Genomic DNA, 21,798 nt, shown 5'->3' on the forward strand with positions numbered 1-21,798 from the left:
TTTTAAATCATAGTGTGCATGATATTTATTTTAAAATATATTTCAAAAGTTGAAATGAAATAAGAGATCAAATATATTGATATTTGTATTAATAATTTATTTTCTCTTAATATATAGTATATAAATAGTATTATCTTATATAAGTAGTAATTGTACGTGCCACTATTAAATAAATAAATAAGAAAATTAATACTCACTTAAAAATTTGAGAAGAGATATATATATATACAACGTCATTTAGAAAAACTTCAAAAGTAGGGGTCAATGTAATTTTTCCTAGCTAGATTAAATCTTCTTTATTTAAAATTTAAAACTATATTTAAAATAATTATACTAAATAATTATTTTTTTTCTTAATAATTGATTGATTTAAAAAAATATCTCTCCAAGTTGTAGTAATTTCTTAAATTTGCATTTTATTGATTTATGAATTTTATATTTAAGTAGTAAATCAGTAAAATACAGGTAACGTATAAATATATGAATATTTAAAAATTCAATGAATCTATATATGAAAATTAGAAATAAGTAGATTGTTAATTATAAAGGTAAGTATATAAATAAAGATTAATTAAATATATATATTATTATTGATAATATAATTAATTATCGAGCGGTGTGTAATACTTAATAAAAGTTACATCCCAGTACTGGTGTTTGTATAACCTATTTGTCTTTATATATATAGAGAGAGAGAGACAAAGAGACTGAGAAAATGAATGGAAGAAAAATAGTTAAATATATAGTTGTTTGATTATTTATATAGTAATAGATAAAGGGAAATATATATACGTCATCTTGTAACTGATTTTTGTCTCCAAAATAATGGATAATTATACCCTCAATTCTTAAGAATAAAATAAATAATTTTTAATTATTAATTTTACTTTTTATTAAAAGATTTAAAGACACGAAGTGTATAATGGTACGTGATAACATAATTTAATATATGAATAGGGATCCTTTTACTCCAAGAGTAAGTTTACCTAGACTTACTCCATTCAATAACTCATGTTCAACATTAAATTTTAACGATCAAACTATTCAATTTAAAATTCTTAATGCATAGATCAAATTTGCAAATTTTTAGAAAATTTGAAAATCATTTGATACTTCATTTCATTAATTCAAATTGATGGATAATCATAGAATCATTTTATACATTGATTAAAATTAATGAAACGAAGTATCAAATGATTTTCAAATTTTCTAACAATTTACATATTTGATCTATGCATTAAGAACTTTAAATTGAACGGTTAGATAATTAAAGTTTGATAGAGAAAATGAGTTATTGAACGGAGTAAGTCTATGTAACTCTTAATTAGCGTAAAAAGATCCATCCTCTTTAATATATATATATATATATATATATATATATATATATATATATAATTTGCTTTCCTTTTGTATTTCATTTTCTCTTTATGGTTTTTTAGTTTATCAGTTGTTGTCCTACAGGTTGTTTTCAAAAATCACGCTCAAGGTCATAACCAATTACTCTAGCTAAATACTTGGACGGACCATTGGCGTTTTCCAGTTGATGACAATAGAGATACTAGATCCCTATAATGTGGGCACCTTGAAGGCCTTGAGATCGGTGAGAGCAGTTAGAACCACCCAAGAATATACACCTTTCTCTATAGGGACCTCAACCCATGAAAATAAACGTGACTACTCATGGGTGTACGTTGATTGAACATATGTTTGTGCATTTGTTTTTGTACATTGTTTGCTGTTTTGAATAATTCCCCAAAAATAAAGAAAACACTCAAAATACCGAAAAGAAATGTGTACCTGTCTGAGGGCACACTCGTAATCTTCTGGTAGGTGGAGGGCCGAACGAGAGCTTCAGGTAGATGCTCCAGAGGGGGGAGGTACCTGCAAAAGGTACTCCGACGCTCAAGTCAGGACAAGCACGATTCTCTAGGGTAATAAATGAACAGTGACATACCTCGTTACGTGTGACTTATTTATACTACCTGTCATGGGCTTGAGCATGGTGGGCCTTCTCTGACACTTACCAAATTAGGTAATATGATGGTAATCGGCTGGTTATGCCTTAATTGCGTGTTGTCCTTTGTTAATCATGATCGTCATTCTGATTATTCTCTCTGTTGACCTTTGGCCGAGCCGATATGGAACGGTTGAGACGTCATCTTCGGCTTTCGGCCGAGCCGATAGGTAAAGGGTACGGTTCTAGGTCCCTTGCCGAATCGAAGCGATATCTGAGCTGCGTCAATATTTGATAGGACATGACGTGCCGGTCCACGTGGCCGATAGGATCCTTTCGGTACACAAGCCCCTTAGCCTTGAGGAGTGTAACGACGTAAAGGGTAGAAATGACTTTGTAGTTGTGACGGTTGGGTTTAAGTATGGAATTGTAACCGTTGGGCATTAATCGTGGGAACGTGAAGGGTTATAACTGTTGGGAATGTGAAGGGTTGTAACTGTTGGGAATGTGAAGAGTTATAATCGTTGGGTAATAATGATGAGAATTTGAAAAGTTGTGCCTCGTGGATCGTTGGATCAAGTTGATCCAACAGTTCCTAAAGGGGGTGACGGTTAGGGCTTGTCCCTTGAGAACATTATAAATAGGGGTGGTGGGGACCAATTCTTGGTGTGTTTACTTAATTGTAGCGTGCATTTGCTCCGAGCTGACGTAGAGACCAAGCTTGGGTGCTAGTTACCAACCGAGAGCGACTTCATTTTAAGGTACGTTTTAATGGCTGATTTTGACATAGAGGTAGAGGATAGGGTTTCCCAAGCTGGCTCCGCGGGGATACTGGGACGGGTTCTGCCAATGCGGGTTCGCGTCAGCCTTCGGATCAATAGGGTGCTTCGGATTCGGCATCGAATAAGTCGGCCAGTGTGGAAATTGTTGAAGGGTTCGAGCATTCGTAGAGTGTAGAAGAGGCTTCTTCTCTCGAGATGATCGAAGGCCGACCAAGTACTCGTAGAGTCGGCCCGACCTCTCGTCAGTTTGGCCCTATAGAAGTCCCTGGCTATAGATGGGTACATGGAGAGGTGGGCAGTGTATTTTCGCGGTATACCGATAAGGGTTCAATCGCTTTGCTATTCGACGCTGAAAATTTTGTGACCCTTCCGGAGGACGAGGTGTCGTCCGGCTTCTTTTTCGAACCATGTCAAAATGACGGATCATGGGACTCAGATTTTGTCTTTCTTGGCCGAGAGAAGTGTAAATATAACTTCTTTTTTGTATATGATTATTTGTTTCGGGATTTGGGGGTGACGCTCCCTTTCGACAAGTTTTTCATGGGTGTGCTTCGCTTGCTCAACGTGGCGCTGACGCAACTCCATATCGAGCCGACTCCTCACTTGTTCTTGTATTTTTACTCCTCTAGGCCGACGAAGAAGGCGAAGTGGCTCTCTTTGGTTCGGGCTGAGCATTGCTTGCTTCAGCCGTTCACTACCTCCTACAAAGGGTTTAAAGTAGGGTTTTTTAAGGTGATGATTTGGCCTGGCAATGGCAACAAATATTTTTTTGATGACGAGGGAAAGTTGTTATTCCCTTTATACTGGACTCGGGCGCCAAGGAAGTACGACGTAGTGTCGAAGTCCAAGATGTCCTCTGTAGAGCGAGCCAACTTGGCGGTGTTGGAGAAACTGCCTCGGCCATTGTCGTGCCGTGCCGAGAGCTTGTTCGGCTTACAAAATCATCAAATCTACTAGACGCTTTAATTGGTATAGCATCTGATTTATGTTTAAATTCCTGCGTTGCCATTGATTTTGACTAGTGTTTGTGCAGGTATCATGACGAGTTGTGGAAGTGACGACTTGGATATCCGCAATCTGATCTGTGGCCGAGCTCCGACACCAGTGCCGACTGGACATGGAGATAACCAGGGTCCGACCCGTGAAATGGCCCGGCCTCAACCGAAACCAAAAGATAAAGTTGCTCAGGATGCTCAAAAGGCGAGGGTGGCTAAGAGGAAGGCTGACGAAGCGAGAACCGAGGCCGAGGCACGGAGGCAAAAACAACAAATGTTGCCTGTACTCGTGCCTCCTCAAGGACTGGTGAGTCCTAATTTTCTGGCTTCCAATGTCAGCGCTCAAGACTATTTAAGTCAAGACTTGACTTCGGAGGTATGGCAGGCCATGCTGGGTCAGATGAGCACGGCCCATAAGTGGACCTTCTTCTACGAGTTCCAAACTCGCTCCTTGGCTTTGGCTCAGAGTCTTATGATGCAGCCGAACTCCGAGGCCGAGGAGCTGCGTCGGAAGCTTCTCGAGTCGGAGAAGTCCGTACAGGAGGCTTTGGCTGCTTTGTTCGTGGCGTAGGGGCATGGCAAGAAATGTGAGGCCGAGATGGACCGCCGAGGTCACATGAACGATGACCTGACTTTGCAGGTGCAAAGGTTGGAGAATCGCTTGAAGGCCGAGGCCGAAAAGTCAGCTAAGCTGGCGAGTGACTTGGAGGTCGAGAAGAAAGCATTCGGCACATATGGAGAGAGGGCTAGGAGCAAGGTTCTCTCTCAGCATGAGGCTGGCTTCGCTCAAGCAGAACGTTAGGCTCAGCATTTTGGAAGCCTCCCTTCTGGCTTTGAATTCAATATGTCGATGGACTTCTATCGGGGGAATTATGTGAACTTGACACAAATTCCCCCCGAATGAACAGCCTGATGCCGAAGCTCCAGCTCGTCGCCCGGCCGAGCCAACTGATGGCGTGGAAACGGTCGACGAAGAGGAATAGGCACCGGTGCAAGGGGAGCCCGAGGCGTAGTCTTGTTTTATTTTTAGCTTTTTTGTTTGATTTGTAAGTTTGGGCCGATAGAGCCCTTTGAATGAATTTTCATGTATTTCCTGGCCGACAAAACTTGTTTTAATACAATTTGCTTGTTTCTGTTAAATACATTGCGTACTTTGATAATTTCAATAGTTAATTAAGCCGCGCCGAATGAATTGTTAGAAGTTGAGTTGATAACGCGGCCGAGGTGAGTCTCGGCGTAGATTTAAAATTAAGTCGCGTCCTTAGCCGAGAGGATTCTCAAGAGGGAAGACTTGTATAAATTGAAATAAAAGCCACATCCTTGGCCTTGTATGAATCAGAAGCCACATCCTTGGCCGAGAGGTATCTCGGGAGGGAAGACTTGCATGAATTGAAATAAAAGCCACATCCTTGGCCAAGAGAAATCTCGGGAGGGAAGACTTGTAAAATTGAAGTCACATCTTTGGCCGAGAGACATCTCGGGAGGGAAAACTTGTATAAATTGGAGTCACATCCTTGGCCGAGAGACATCTTGGGAGGGAAGACTTGACAAAATTTTGCAGAAATATAAAACGAGTCATAGATAGTTGAACTGTATTATCATTGATGAATGGATGCCTCGTTAAAAACCTTGTCAGCCAAAAACCTCTTTTCACAATTTTTTAAGAGGAAAAAAGACCGGTTCAAGGAAAAAAGTGCATCGTAAGACATTTACACATGTACATGAGTTAAATTCTAACTATAATAGGTCTTTAGATGGGTAGAATTCCATGTCCGAGGGATGACCTTGCCAGATAACTCTTCTAATTTGTACGCGCCGTTATTGAAAGCATGTTGGACCCGGAATGGGCCGTCCCAATTTGCTGCCAACTTTCCTTCAACCGGGTTGCGTTGTGCTGAACCAGTTGCCCTCCAAACGAGATCACCTTCTTGGAAGTTCCTCAGTTTCAACTTGGAGTTAACTCGCCGAGTCATTCTCTGTTTACACGCCTCGGCTACGATTTGTGCTTTCTCTCGGACTTCATCTAAGACGTCCATCTCGGCTCGGATCGCGCCATCGTTAGACTCTTCATGGTAGTGCTTCCGTCAGAATGAAGGTTCGCCCACTTCAACCGGTATCATAGCATCCGTGTCGTATGCCAATCGGAACGGAGTCTCTCTTGTGCTTGATTGGGGCGTGCATCTGTATATCCAGAGAACTTCGGGGAGCTCTTCGGCCCAGGCTCCCTTGGCCGTGCCGAGCCGTTTCTTTAACTCGGTCAGGAAAAATTTGTTAGCTGCTTCGGCCTGACCATTGGATTGTCGGTGTTCGACAGACGTGAATCGGTGCCAGATGCCGAGGTTTTCGAGGAAGCTTTTGAATTTCTTATCTGTAAATTGAAGCCCATTGTCGGAGATGATTGCGTATGGGATGCCGAACCGGGTGAAGATATTTTTCCATACGAATTTCTGGACATTGGCGGCTGTTATAGTTGCAAGCGGTTCGGCTTCTATCCACTTGGTAAAATAGTCCACAGCTACTACTAAGAATTTGCATTGGCCTTTGGCGAGTGGGAATGGACCGAGAATGTCGATACCCCATAGAGCTAATGGCCAAGGGGCACTGACCGCGTGAAGCTGCTCGGCCGAGGCATGTATTAGGTTGTCGTGTTGTTGGCATTGCTTGCATTTCTTCACATACTTGGCACAATCGATTTTCAGGGTCGGCCAATAATAGTCGGCCCTCAGCACTTTAGCAGCTAGTGTTCTTCCACCTGAGTGGGATTCGCAAATTCCCTCGTGAATTTCTCGTATGACGTAGTCGGCTTGCTGCTGGTCGATGCATTTCAACAAGGGTGTGGAGTACCCTCGTCGGTATAATTCTCCGGCCACCACGGAGTAGCGTGCCGCTTGGGTTCGAATCTTCTTGGCTTCGATCGGATCGGCCGGTTCTGAGCCGTTAATAATGAAATTCCAGATACCGATCATCCATGTTTGTGGCACTTCATCTACCGGCATACATACTTGTGCAACACTTGGGGTGGGCAACTCCAAGTGTATTGTTGACCGAAGTTGTCCCGGGTTGCGACTACTTGCCAGCCTCGCTAACAGGTCGGCTCTCTCATTATTCCCGGCGGCGTGTGCCTTACTTGTATCTCTTCGAACTGGTTGGCCATTCCCGAAAGAGGTGGTAGTACTTGAGCAGATTAGGGTCTTTCACCTGAAAGTTGTCATTTGCTTGCTTGGTGACAACCTTCGAGTCGGTCCAACATATGACTTTTCTAGCCCCCATTTCGGCTGCTAAGCGCATTCCGGCCAATAAAGCTTCGTACTCAGCTTGGTTATTGGATGCTCGGAAACTGAAATGCAGTGATTGTTCCAAGTTGATGCCAGACGGGCTTTCCAAGATGATGTCGGCGCCGCTACCTTGGCCGTTGGAGGAGCCATCTACCTGCATTATCCAAGTGTTGTCTTCAAAGTGGCCGAGTGGTGATAATTCGTTGATGAAGTCGGCTAGGATTTGTGCTTTGATAGCCCCCCGAGGTTCAAAACGGATGTCAAACTCGGATAGCTCGATTGACCATGCCATCAATCGGCCTGCTAGTTCTGGTTTTCGGAGCACTTTGGCGATCGGGCAATCAGTTCGGACCACCATTGTGTGACTCTGGAAGTACTGCCGAAGGCGCCTAGCCGCGTATATAAGTCCCAGCGCTACCTTTTCCAACAGTTGGTGTCGGCGTTCGGTATCTTGAAGCACTCGGTTGATGAAGTACACGGGTTGCTGTTGGTCGTCTTGTTCTTGTATCATGCCAGCGCTTATGGCCTCGCCCGAAACTGCCAAGTACAGTATTACTTCTTGGTCAGGGGTCGGCTTGGTCAGCACAGGTGGGGTACCGAGCCGTGTCTTAAATAGCTGAAAAGCTATTTCGCACTCCTCTGTCCAATGAAACAGATATGCTTTTTTCAAGAGGCCAAGTATCGGCTTGGAGGTTTCGGCCATACATGGTAGGAAACGTGATAATGCTATCAGTCGACCCGCTAACTTTTGGACCGCTTTCAGGTTTGATGGGCTTCTCATGTCAATAATGGCTCGACACTTGTCTGGGTTAGCCTCGATGCCCCGGCTTGATAGCATGAAACCCAAGAATTTGCCACCCGAGACGCCGAACACACATTTATCAGGATTAAGTCTCATCTGGTGCCTCCGGAGTGCATTGAAAACTTTGGCCAGGTCGGCTATGTGGGAAAATGTGTCGGCCGATTTAACTACCATATCATCTACATAAACCTCCATGTTCTTTCCAATCTGGTCACCGAAGATCTTTTCCATCAGCCATTGGTATGTGGCCCCGGCATTCTTCAGGCCGAACGACATCACTTAGTAACAGTAGTTGGCGGATTCCGTGAGGAACGCCGTTTTGTCTTCGTCTCGGGGGTGCATACGGATTTGATTATAACCCGAGTACGCATCGAGAAAGGTCAAGAACTTATGGTCGGCCGCGCCATCAACCAATCAATTTATGTTCGGCAACGAGTAGGCATCCTTCGGGCATGCCTTGTTCAAGTGTGTGTAATTGGTGCACATTCGCCACTTGCCATTTGACTTTTTGACCATGACAACATTGGCCAACCAGGTTGTGTACTGGATTTCTCGAATGAAACCCGCTTCTAAGAGCTTGGATACCTCTGCTTCAACTGCCTTTTTTCTTTCTTCTCCCATCTTTCTTTTTTGTTGGGCGACCGATTTCGTCTCTCGGCACACTAAGAGTTTGTGGAACAAAAAGTTGGGGTCGATACCTAGCATATCGGCCGGCCGCCACGCGAAGAGGTCTTTGTTTTTCTTAACGACTTGTCCAATTTCGTGTTTTTCCGTCTCGGACAGGTTAGAGCCCAGGTAGGCAACATGTAGGTCGGTTGGCCCGATAACAATTGGTTGTCGGTCTTCAATCGGCTCGTCCCTCTCGTCCTACTCCATTCGAGGGTCAAGGTCCACAATCGTTTGAAGCTCTTGCGCTACCGTGTGTACACGTTTCACTCCACGCGGCTCGGTCGTTTCAAGACGGGGTAGCCGAAGGCTAGCAAAATAACACTCCCTGGCCGCTTTCTAATCGGCGTGGACCGTGATGATCCGGTCGGATTCCGATGGGAACTTCATGGCTAAGTGTGAGGTCGACACGATAGCACCTAGTTTGTTGAGAGAGGGTCGTCCGAGAAGAATGTTGTATGACGTGTTGGCGTGCACAACCACGTATTTGACCGGGATATCCCGGTTTCAGCTCTGTCATAGCAGAATCGAGTGGATAATTTGATGTATCCTCTGGTTTGGATGCGCTCACTGGAGAATCCGATTAATGGTTCGTTGTATGGAGTCAAGTCGGCCTTTCGGGATACCGAGCTCTTTGAACGTGTTCCAATAGAGGATGTCGGCCAAACTGCCCTGATCGACCAATGTCTTCCGAACAATGCAGTTGTGAATTTCCACACTGATAACCATGGGGTCATCCTGGTCAGGATCGATGCCTTTGAAGTCCGCCTCGGTGAATGTGATGGCCGGCAACCTCTGTCGGGTGTGCTCAACCGCGTGGACAGTTCGGACAACTCGCAGATGTCTTTTTTATGCTGAAGAGGTGGAACCTCCGCCTGCGAATCCGTCGGCGATAGTACTGATGACCCTTCGGGGTTGGGTTGTCGGCTCATCTTCCTTTCGGCCCCTCGACCGGCTTCGTTCCCGGTAGGGACTCTTGTCGGTTTGGTCTTGGTCAGGCTGATCTCGACGGTGCCGACGATCATCGTATCGGGGAGAACGAGGTTGGTTGACAAAATGTTGGAGCTGCCCTTGCTTAATTAAGTCCTCAATCTTGTCTTTTAGAGCTGCGCATTCTTCGGTCTAGTGACCCCGGTTATGATGATATTTACAGGACTTGCTTGTGTCGGCACGTGGAAGGGTTGAGGCTCGTTTTGGTACTGCCAGGACCTCCGAAGCAAGTGCTTGGTCCAATACAGCCGATCGACTGGCATTTAGCGGAGTGTAATGAGAGTACCTCGGTCCACGAATAGGCTTGTCTCTTGGGACAAGGTCCTTGGGGCAGCTTTGGTAAGAGCTTTCGGCCGGCTTCTCGGCTTTGGCCGCTACCTCCGCCTTGGCCTGATTGCGAAATTCCGCAAGTTCCTCCATCTGTATATATTTGTCGGCACGGCGTCTCAAATTGTCCATGTCAGACGGGGTTTCTTGCAGATGCTGTTAGCAAACAGTCCTGGCTTTAGAGCTGTAGTCAGATGATGGAGAGCGACGCCCGGATTCAGGTCTCAGATTTCAAGAGCCACTTTGTTGAATCGGCTCATGAAGGTCCGAAGGGATTCCTTCTTCTCTTATCTTATGCTCACCAGTGCGAGGGAGGTTAGTTGGTGAGGCCTGCTGGTGGCAAACTGGATAGTGAACTGGGATGCTAGGGTGTTAAAAGAGTCGATCGAGTTCGCCAGGAGACGAGTGAACCAACTCAATGCTCTTCCCTTCAAAGATGTTGGAAAAATGTGAAACACGACGACGTCGTCAGTGGTGCTGAGAGTAACCTGGGTGAGGAACTTCCAGTGGTCGAGGAGGGAGGATTGCATGATATTTGGGGTGAAAGGGTGTCGGTGTGCTCCGGTTGGTGGAGCGTACGCGGGTTGGCCGGTTACATGGGCAGCCGAGGCATGGTTTCCCGGGGCGACTACAGAGGTGTGAGGGAGAGAAGTGTGATGTCCGTGGGAATGGAACGACCCCTGGGTGTGGGTCGGTTCGGAGGGTTTCCACGTGGGATCCTGGTTTCGTTTTTTCAAGGCGGCGTTCTCTTCCCTCAAAGCGGCCATCTCACAAGCGTCTTTCTCTCATTGTTGCTTCATGGGCACTACAAAAAATATGCAATTTAGCGACCACCGAAATCGGTCGCTAAATTGCAAAAATCGGTCGCTATTTACCTTAGCTACCGAATTTAATCAGTCTCTAAAACCCTGGTCGCTAAACTATTTAGCGACTGAAAAATTTTCGGTCGCTAATTCGGTCGCTAAATGGTTGAAATCATTCTGGTCGCTGAAGTATATGGGACCAAATTAGTGACCGAATAAATCGTCGCTAAATATTTATTTTTTATTTTATTAAATTTTATAGATGTCGCAAATTTGGTCGCTATGAACCACTCATATTTGGCCTCTTAAGGATTTTATTTCACAATACTTAAGTTTTTAGCATGTTTTGTCCTCAATTACACAATTTTTGGAAACTTCCCAGAAGGTCACCCATCCCTGCATTACTCCAAGTCAAGCACGCTTAAGTGTGAAGTTCTTATGAGATAAGCTATCGAAAAGCCAATGCATGTTGTTAGTATAAGTAGTACAAATTAATTCATTTAAGTTATCCTCAACTATATAATCTCATACTTATATTATTTTTGGATCCTTATCATTTTGGTATATCCGGACCGTTATAAATATATATTAATATATATAATAATTATATTACTAATAATAATAATTATATTATATTTAATTAATCTTTATTTATATATATACTTACTTTTATAATTAACAATCTACTTATTTCTATTTAAAATTAATTTTATGATACAATTTAAATTATTTATTATAAATTTAAAAGTTTAAGTAATAATTTATATATTTTAAAATGAGAAGGGTTATTATAATAACACTGGTATAAATTTTACTAAGTATTACACCGCTCAATAAATTTATATTAAATATGAATTTTGTAAATCCAACCGATAGATTGAAAGTTCATATCACTTTATATGTTTATATCAATTTTTGTTAAAATTAAACAGCAACTTAAAAGTAATCAAAGTGCTCATATTTTATTTGAAATGTATATATTACGTCAATTTTATTTTACAAGAATGAAGTATCAAATCATCTTGAATTCATGTAAGATTCTGTATATATGATCTAAGAGTAAAACACTTTCAATCTAACGGTTGAATTTATAAAATTCACATTTAATATAAAGTTATTAAGCGATGTAATACTTAGTAAAAGTTACACCAATGTTATTATAACCCTTCTCTTTTAAAATATTATTTTTATAAATTAAATTTTAACATTTTAAATAAATTATTAATTAACTTAATATATTTAGTCATCTTAATTCTAAGATATAAAATTCAAAAAATATATTTATCCTTGTTTTATTTTCTAATTATTAACTATTAATAAAATACTAATTTAAATTTTAAATATAAAAATTCATTTAAAAATAAAGTTATCATAAGTTAGAAATATATATTATAAATATGGATCAAAATAAATAAGAAATTTTGAAATTCATATACTCTAATTAAAAAACTGCCTAAAAATCTAATCGTAAAAAAAACCTCTAAATATTTTTTCACATAAATAAGTATTGGTATTAATTATGTAGGAGTGCATATAAATATTTTTTTAATATAAATTAATGTCTTGGTCTTACAAAAAAAAAAATGGGATTGATACTCAACAAAAATATTATCATCACTTTTAAGCAATTTATAAAATTTTTTAAGTTTTAGTTAGTGACCCAATAGAATTTCGTTGCTAATTTTAACTAATATTTAGCAACTGAATAGAATTACATCGCTAATTGTAACTAATATTTAGTGATCGAATTTAATTTTGTCGCTAAAAAAATCAAATTTTTTTATTTAGAGACCAAATTCAATTCCATCACTAATTTTAACTAATATTTAGCGATCGAATTTAATTTCGTCACTAAAAAAATCAAAATTTCTGATTTAGCGACCGAATTAAATTCCGTCGCTAAATTTAACTACTATTTCGCAACCGAATTCAATTTCGTCCCTAATTTAACTAATATTTAGCGACCAAATTTAATTTGATCGCTAAAAAAATCAAAACTTCTAATTTAGCGACCGAACTAAATTCCGTCGCTAAATTTAACTACTATTTAGCGACCGAATTAAATTCCGTCGCTAATTTTAACTATTATTTAGCGACCGAATTAAATTCCATCGCTAAAAAAATCAAAATTTATAATTTAGCGACCGAAATAGCCACCGAATTCAATTTCGTCGCTAAATTTAACTACTATTTAGCGACCAAATTCAATTTCGTCGCTAAATTTAACTATTATTTAGCGACCGAACTGAATTTCGTCGCTAAAAAAATCAATTTATAATTTAGCTACCGAAATAGCGACCGAATTGAATTGCGTCGCTAAATTTAACTACTATTTAGCGACCAAATTGAATTGCGTCGCTAAATTTAACTACTATTTAGCGACCGAATTCAATTTCGTCGCCAAAAAAAATCAAAATTTATAATTTAGCGACCGAAATAGCGACCAAATTCAATTCTGTCGCTAAATTTGACTACTATTTAGCGACCGAATTCAACTCCATCGCTAATTTTAACTATTATTTAGCGACCGAATTGAATTCTGTCGCTAAAAAAAATCAAAATTTATATTTTAGCGACTGAAATAGAGACCGAATTAGTTCCGTCGCTAAACAAAATCAAAATTTATAATTTAGCGACCGAATTTAATTCCGTCGCTAAAATATCAAAATTTCTTATTTAGCGACCGAAATAGCGACCGATTTTCTAGTGACGACTTATTTTGGTCGCTAAATCGGTCGCTATTTTGATTTTTCATAATCGGTCGCTAAATCAGTCGCTAAATAGCGACTGATAAATTTTGGTCGCTAATTTCGGTCGCTATTTTGCAATTTTCTAGTAGTGGGCGTCCATTTCCTCCTTCAGTTGGCGTTCCATCTCGGCCATGTTGGTCTCGTCAACCGTCTCGGCATTGTCTGCTTCGGATTGGTGCTCATCTTCAGATCAGTGGTCTTCGGTGTGTGTTCTTCTCGTCTTCGCCATGATACTTGGTCTCTTCGAAGTAATACTCAGTTTGTCGTTTCAAAGCTATCGGTTCGGCCCCACGGTGGGCGCCAAAATGTACCTGTCTGAGGGCACACTCGTAATCTTCTGGTAGGTGGAGGGCCGAACGAGAGCTTCAGGTGGATGCTCCAGAGGGGGGAGGTACCTACAAAAGGCACTCCGACGCTCAAGTCAGGACAAGCACGATTCTCTAGGGTAATAAATGAACAGTGACATACCTCGTTACGTGTGACTTATTTATACTACCTGTCATGGGCCTGAGCATGGTGGGCCTTCTCTGACACTTACCAAATTAGGTAATACGATGGTAATCGGCTGGTTATGCCTTAATTGCATGTTGTCCTTTGTTAATCATGATCGTCATGCTGATTATTCTCTCTGTTGACCTTTGGCCGAGCCGATATGGAACGGTCGAGACGTCATCTTCGGCTTTCGGCCGAGCCGATAGGTAAAGGGTACGGTTCTCGGTCCCTTGTCGAACCGAAGCAATATCTGAGCTGCGTCAATATCTGATAGGACATGACGTGCTAGTCCACGTGGCCGATCCACGTGGCCGATAGGATCCTTCCGGTACAAAATATATTATCATGAGAGAAAAAACCTAATATGAAAGAATAAAATCAGTAAGAAACATGCATCTCATATCTTTTTCTTTTAGAAAAAGTCATCTTATTCAAGACCACATTCATCATATTGTTTTACCACATCTTTTTCTTCTTGGGCCTCTTCATTCAAGACCCAGCCTTGAAGGGTCTTCGCCATCTTCAACTTCTTTAAACTTGCCTCTCTTATCTCATGGAAAGCCCTAGTGAAGCATCACCTTATCAAATACATCAACACCAAAATAGTCAATGAATCTCGTTACTAAGACAACAATAGGAATGATATATCTAATGAATCTTGAGCTTTAGATGACATATTTTACCTATTGAGATTCAGCAGCATACATCAACCGTTATGTTGTCCTAGTAACCAATGAATTTTGATGGTCAATGAATCTTGAGTTTGTATCACCATTTAAAATATGCCAAATGTAATATAGATAAAAATAATAGTAAAATATTGAATTTGTCACTTGTATAGGTGTTCATTGTTATAGTCTTATAATATGAAATTATTCAATATTTTTTTAATTATGTTGGTTTCGAAATTTTTTACATTAATTTTATATTTTCGTTTTAAAATCTAAAATTCAATAATAATAGATTAAATCATTTTTTATCATGCAAATTAAAAAATAAACTCATAAGTGTATTTAAAAATAGATTTTTGACTTATTTAAAATTATGTTTATTGGTCTATTTAAACTTATTAATGTAAAATTGACTTTTAAATAAATCAATAAATTATACTAAACTTTTAAAAATATCAGGTTAAACCTATAAAAAATGTAATAAATAATAGATTAGACAAATTTAAATTTTATAAAATATGTTTGACTTGTATATTTTAAGTTTGTATTAACTTTACTAATTCTCATCCATAATCATTGATGATACCTACAAATCGAAGATTATACATAGAAATATTCATATAGCTCGTCTAAGATAGAATTCCTTAACAAAAAATGATTCAAAAGCATAATTATGTTATAGTTAAATATTGTCTTACAAAATCTAAAGTGTCTTTGTTAATGAAAACATAATAACTACAAGAAAAATGTAAATTTCCGACGGAAAATTTCCGACGGATATGGATCCGTCGGAAATTTCCGACGGATTTATATTTCTGTCGGAAATTTCTGACAGAATTTTCTGTCAGAAATTTTCTGTCGGAAATTTCCGACGGAAATATAAATCCGTCGGAAATTTCCGATAGAAATTTTCTGACGGACAATTTTGTCGGAAATTTCTGACGGAAAAATAAATCTATCAGAAATTTCTGCCGGAAAATTTCCGACGGAAATTTCCGACAGAATTTTCCGTCGGAAATCTTATTTTTAATTTATTTTTAATTTCTTACTTTTAATTTATTATTTTTAATTTCTTATATATATTTGTAGTATTAAAAATTTTATATATCTTTTAAAGGTATAAATATGTATTATAATTATTTATTACAAGTTTTTTATATCTACGATTAGTATTAAAGATGAAAATAAATTAGGTTATACTATATTTTATTATAATTTACTTGGTTTGAACCTAACTTTCTTTAAAAATATATATTTTAAGTGTGACTTATTTATCTATCATAGAAATTTTTAAATATTTGGGTAGAACTACAATTACATAGACTTTTATTTTATAATAATTTAACACTATTAAAAATATAAAAATCTATATGTTAAATTTATAAAAATAAAGTTTAATTTATTTATGATATAAAACTGTTTTTAATATCTAATATATATTTTTAGATGATAATTTATTTTAAAATATATCTTATAATAACAATTCTAAATAGAATATAAATCTTATGATTTTTCTTATTTTGATTTTTTTAATCAATGTATACAATTTTACAATTTTGATTTTTTCAATCAACGTATACAATAAATAAAAAACACAAAAGAAAAACATGCATGCTACAAATTTTATTTTATCAAAAAATTATTTGTTTTAATATATTACATTATATATGTGAATATTAAGACATATATATATATATATATACATATATATATTATAATTAAACTTTTTTTAAAAATTAATTCATTATTAAGAAAATTTTTTTATCACATGAGAATTAATTTCCTTCAAAAATTTGACAGATATCAAATAAATAAACATTTTTTCTGAATCTATATATTTATTTTATTAGAATATAATTTTTATTTTTTAAAATATATTATTTTTTTAGATAAAAAATTATGTATATGTCAAATAGTAGTGAGGGCAAGTGCCTCACTATTCCAAACGTGCAGCTGTTGCTGTATATATATGTATGTATATATATATATATATATATATATATATATATATATATATATATATATATATATATATATATATATATAATATAAGGGGTTATAATTATATCGGTGTAACTTTTACTAAGTATTATGCCGCTCTATAACTTTATATTAAATGTGAATTTTGTAAATCCAACCATTAAATTGAAAGTTCATATCACTTTATACGTGTATATCAAGTTTTGTTAAAATTGAACAACAACTGGAAGATAATCCAAGTGTTCATATTTTAGTGTATTTTGAAATGAATATATTACATCAATTTTGTTTTATAAAAATGAAGTATCAAATCATCTTGGATTAATATAAAGTTTTGTATATATAATCTATAAGAGATATGAACTTTCAATCTAACAGTTGGATTTACCAAATTCACATTTAATATAAAGTTATTGAGCGGTGTAATACATTGTAAAAGTCGCATTTAATATATATATATATATATATATATATATATATATATATATATGAGGGGGGTTATAATTACAATGGTATAAATTTTACTAAGTGTTACACCGCTCAATAACTTTATATTAAATGTGAATTTTGTAAATTCAACCGTTAAATTGAAAATATTTTACTCTTAAATCATATATATATATAGACACACACACACACACACACACACACACATATATATATATATATATATATATATATATATATATATATAGATATATATATATACATGAGGGGAGCTATAATTACAATGGTATTAATTTTACTAAGTGTTACACCGCTCAATAACTTTATATTAAATGTGAATTTTGTAAATTTAACCGTTCAATTGAAAATCTTTTACTCTTAAATCATATATATATATAGACACACACACACACACACACACACACACACACACATATATATATATATATATATATATATATATATATATATATATATATATATATATATATATATATACATGAGGGGAGCTATAATTACAATGGTATTAATTTTACTAAGTGTTACACCGCTCAATAACTTTATATTAAATGTGAATTTTGTAAATTTAACCGTTCAATTAAATTAATTAATAATTTATTTAAAATATTAAAATTTAATTTATAAGTATGTAATAAATAAATATTTATAATTTTATAAATTATATTATCATTATAAATTATAAAATTAAATAATTTAAATTATAATTTTAAATAAAAGTAAGTAGATGTTAATTATAAAAGTAAGTACATATAAATAAAGAATAATTAAATATATTATTATTATTATTATTATTATTATTCGTAATATAAAATTATTATATATTATTATTATAGTACAAATATGAGATTGTATATTTGAGGATGACTTAAATGAATTAATTTGTACAAGTTATACTGACAACATACATAGACATTTCGGTAGCTTACTCATCAGAACTTCACAGTTAAGCGTGCTTGACCTGGAGTAGTACTGGGATGGGTGACCAACTTCACAGTTAAGCGTGCTTGACCTGGAGTAGTACTGGGATGGGTGACCTTCTGGGAAGTCTCCTAGAAATTGCACAAGTAAGAATAAAACACGCTAAACAGTGAAATATTGTGAAATAGAACCCTTGAGAAGCCAAATATGAGAGTTGTTACATTAATAAATTTATTAAAATTAAAAAAAAATTATAATTTCCGACGGATTTTTCCATCGGAAAATTTGACAGCAATTTCCGATGGATTTTTCCGTCGGAAATTTCCGACGGAATTTTCTGTCGGAAAATTCCGTCGGAAAAATTATTTCCGACGGATTTTTTTTCCGACGCCACTTTTTCCGACGGATTGAAATCCGTCGGAAATCCGTCGGAAAAAGCAAAATCCGTCGGAAATTTACCTATTTCCGTCGGAAATTTCCGTCGGAAATCAGCATTTTTCTTGTATATATTATAGTCAATCGATACTGCATAATTATCTCAATTTATTATTTTTATATATGTTATTGGTGACTTAAGAGATCAAAACAATATTTTTAAAAATTTTAGGACTAAAAAAATATTAAATTTGATCAAAATATAAATTTATCCTAAATTTAAAGTACTGAAAACATATTTAAAATTATATATATATATATATATATATATATTAATTGAGCCTTTTATACTCATTTTTCTTTAGAAAATGTGTCAAATATTGTCTTACAAAATATATTCATTAGTGTCTCTCTTAGAAAAACATAATATTAAAGTCAAGCGATATTGCATAATTAAAGTAAAAAATAAAGGAATATGAAGAGACCGCAAATGAGAATATGCATATAGTATTAGAAAACATAATTGAGATTATATATATATATATATATATATATATATATATAGTATTAAATAACATAATAGATATATGACTTAAATATATTTTTAGTCTTTTAAATTTAAGTTAAGTTTATTTTTAGTCCCTCAAATTTAAGGTAAGTTTATTTTTAGAACCTCAAATTTAAAATTGACCTTTTCGAGCCTTTTGTGATGCAAAATTATCTATTAAATTATGATAATTAATTTGTTCTTGATGACTTATATTTGGAGTATAGTCAAGTATGATCGAATAATATTTCACATCCACAATTTTTTTCATAATTTTTGTTTTGATTTTACTTGCTAACAAATTTATCAACTCATTTTGTATATTATGCCCGAGGTAATGATTATGATTTTTATCATTTTTAACTCAACGAATATATTCTTACATAATTGGATCAAATTCGACAATCATTTCAGTTAAACTTTAAAAGTTTTCACTACTTTCTTAATAAATCTTTTCATTTTTTCCACAAAAGGCTAAGTTACTTTTACTAAGGGTTTTAATAACAACAATAATTCTTAACAACACCTTTCTCCAATATTCTTTATCTCTATTTATTTGTTCTTTAACACTCAACTGTTATTTCATGACTCTTCAACTTAGCACTAAGATTTCTCCAATCTATACTACCTTCATTAGCTAGTTTACTTGTAAAAGAAACAACATTAAGCAATTTGCAACAATAACAAAAGACTCTATCCAAATCTCTTAAATAAATTAGTCATTTTCTTTCATGTTTCTCTCCATTAGGCAATTTTTTAGTGTAATTTGATGAAGAAAAGGGCCTAGAATAATTATCCTTTAGAAAATCTATATCAGTTACTTTAATAGAGCCTTTTTCTACTAATAAGTCTCTCAATTTTGTATCAATATTCTCCCATTGACTTGGATCATATATATTTCTAAGATTAGAATCATCTAATCTTGTAATTCTCTCCTCATTATCTTGAGTTTGAGAATCAGAATTATCCTCTCTTTATTAATTACTTCTCTATTGTTGTTTTCACCTATATCTATATCGTTATTGTGTTTATTCAAAGAGCACCAACTTGTATTTTCTAATTCTTTTTTCTTGCTTATTTTTATAAATTTATCCATAGTTCCTTTTTGTGATTCAATTAAAGCCTCGACTTTTCTCTTCTTTTTTTTTTTCAAGTTTTGAATGGCCTGATTCGTATTTTCTAGTTGACATATTTGTATATTTTTATATAAAATTAAAAATTATAATATATAACACTAAATATAAGTATATAATATAAGACTGAGTTAAAACAATAAAACTTGATTGTCAACTACCAAACTTGATCATAGTATATTTGTCTTGATGTCTCAAGTCTCCTTTTGTTCGCTTAAATTTAATTTAAAAAATTTTAATTTCTAATGCTCTTTCTTGAATCTGCAAATTAAAAATATTGAGATTAATTAAACTATAAAATAAAAAATAAAATTATTTTAGATGAATTCATCAATCTCGTTGAGGATTAGGGTAGAATTATATATATATAAAAAAAACTTTGTTAGGTTTCAAACTTTTAAATTAACCGTTTTTTAATAGAAAAGACAACATGATAATTTGATAAAGGAACATATAACAAGCATTTACAAAAGAAAAATCGAGTGAATAACAGTACATTAAGTTCTAATTTTTAGTTTTTACTTAATATTGACGTAGTGAGACACCCAAAAGGAACAAAAGCCAACACAAACTCCAATTCTCTTTCTCTCCAAGCCTTCCAAATAGAGACATGCACAAAAATACACAATAATAGTGTAGCAATTGGATAATAGGTTAATGGCACTCAAAACAAATGTCAAAAACTCAAATTGAAGCAATAATGTAAAAGAAGTCAAGAAGTGGTCAAAGAGACTCATAGAAAGAGAAAGGAAGGAGATAGACTTGGATAATAGAAAGAGATAGGAAATTAGAGAGTTTTAGGGTTTCTTTACCTATTAAAAATAACTATTTAATATTTTTTTTAAAAAAAATATTATTATTGATTAGGAGAAATTTCAAAATTATTATTCATTAAATAGTATTTATAGTACCAATATAAACTTTCATAGTCAGTAAGAATATTTTAAAATTTTAATTAAAAATTATTTTAGGTGTAATTTTAAAATTAAGTATTTTTATTTTATAGTAGTATATTAATGTTAAAAATAATTGGAGGCCTAAAACCCTTGTGCTACTTGCTTGGGTCTCTTAGATATTAAAACAAGTTTTCTAAAAATTTCAGGATTAAAAAATAATTTTAAATTTAAAAGATAAAAAATAAATTTACCTTAAATTTAAAGAACTAAAAACATATTTAAATATATATATTATAACCGAGCTTGAGCAATAAATAGAGAGGACCGGAAGAAACTGAAATCATCATAAATTATTAGGTAGCGGTATTAAGAAAAACCATTAAAATAAACATATAATAGTTGTAAATATATAAAATATTAAAATATAGAATGAGGAAAAAATCACAAATGAGAATTATTATAATCTCACATATATATATATATATATATATATATATATATATATATATATATAAGATTATATAATATTTATTTGATAATATAGATATTGTAATTTTAAAGTTACATGATTACTGATTAATCAAACATAAATATAGCCATTGTTAGTAATTAATGACATTACAAAAATATTAAATATTTTTTTATTTTTATTTGAATTTTAAATCAAGTATCGTTAATATATTTTATTAATCAAGTATCGTTAATAAAAAAAAAAAAAAAAAAAAAAAAAAAAAAAAAAGAGAGAGAGAGAAAGTATCATCCTTGTGTTAGTTGCCAAAAATACTTGAAAAGCATGCATTATGTGGTGACAAAGTAATTGTGATATTCTTATTCTAGATTGTGGCATTAGTTTTAAGTAAGGAATTACTTTTGGAAATTGGAAGAATCAAAGAAAGGAATTACTTAAAGCTGATGTGCAATGACAGAATAAAAAATTGAATTTATTAGTATTATTATTAGTATAATTAATTATT

At 34.9% G+C, this 21,798-nt stretch overlaps 1 protein-coding gene across 1 annotated transcript; it reads right to left on the reverse strand.

Moving 5' to 3' along the window:
• Positions 1-9,596: 9,596 nt before the first annotated feature.
• Positions 9,597-10,558, reverse strand: LOC109817987 (uncharacterized). The gene is made up of 2 exons (XM_020383358.1): positions 10,094-10,558; positions 9,597-9,947 (listed from the first exon to the last, which is right to left on the reverse strand). The coding sequence occupies exons 1-2, from the start codon at positions 10,556-10,558 to the stop codon at positions 9,597-9,599; spliced, it is 816 nt and encodes a 271-aa protein (XP_020238947.1).
• Positions 10,559-21,798: the final 11,240 nt, after the last annotated feature.

The sequence above is a fragment of the Cajanus cajan genome, chromosome 2 (genome assembly GCF_000230855.2).
Source record: "Cajanus cajan strain Asha chromosome 2, NIPB_CcT2T_4, whole genome shotgun sequence".
Lineage (NCBI taxonomy): Eukaryota > Viridiplantae > Streptophyta > Magnoliopsida > Fabales > Fabaceae > Cajanus > Cajanus cajan.

Coding starts and splice junctions, on each gene's coding strand:
- LOC109817987 (XM_020383358.1), bottom strand. CDS start 10,558: ATGGCCGCTTTGAGGGAAGAGAACGCCGCCTTGAAAAAACGAAACCAG. Junction 9,948..10,093: donor AACTAACCTCCCTCGCACTG/GTGAGCATAAGA, acceptor GTTTGCTAACAG/CATCTGCAAGAAACCCCGTC.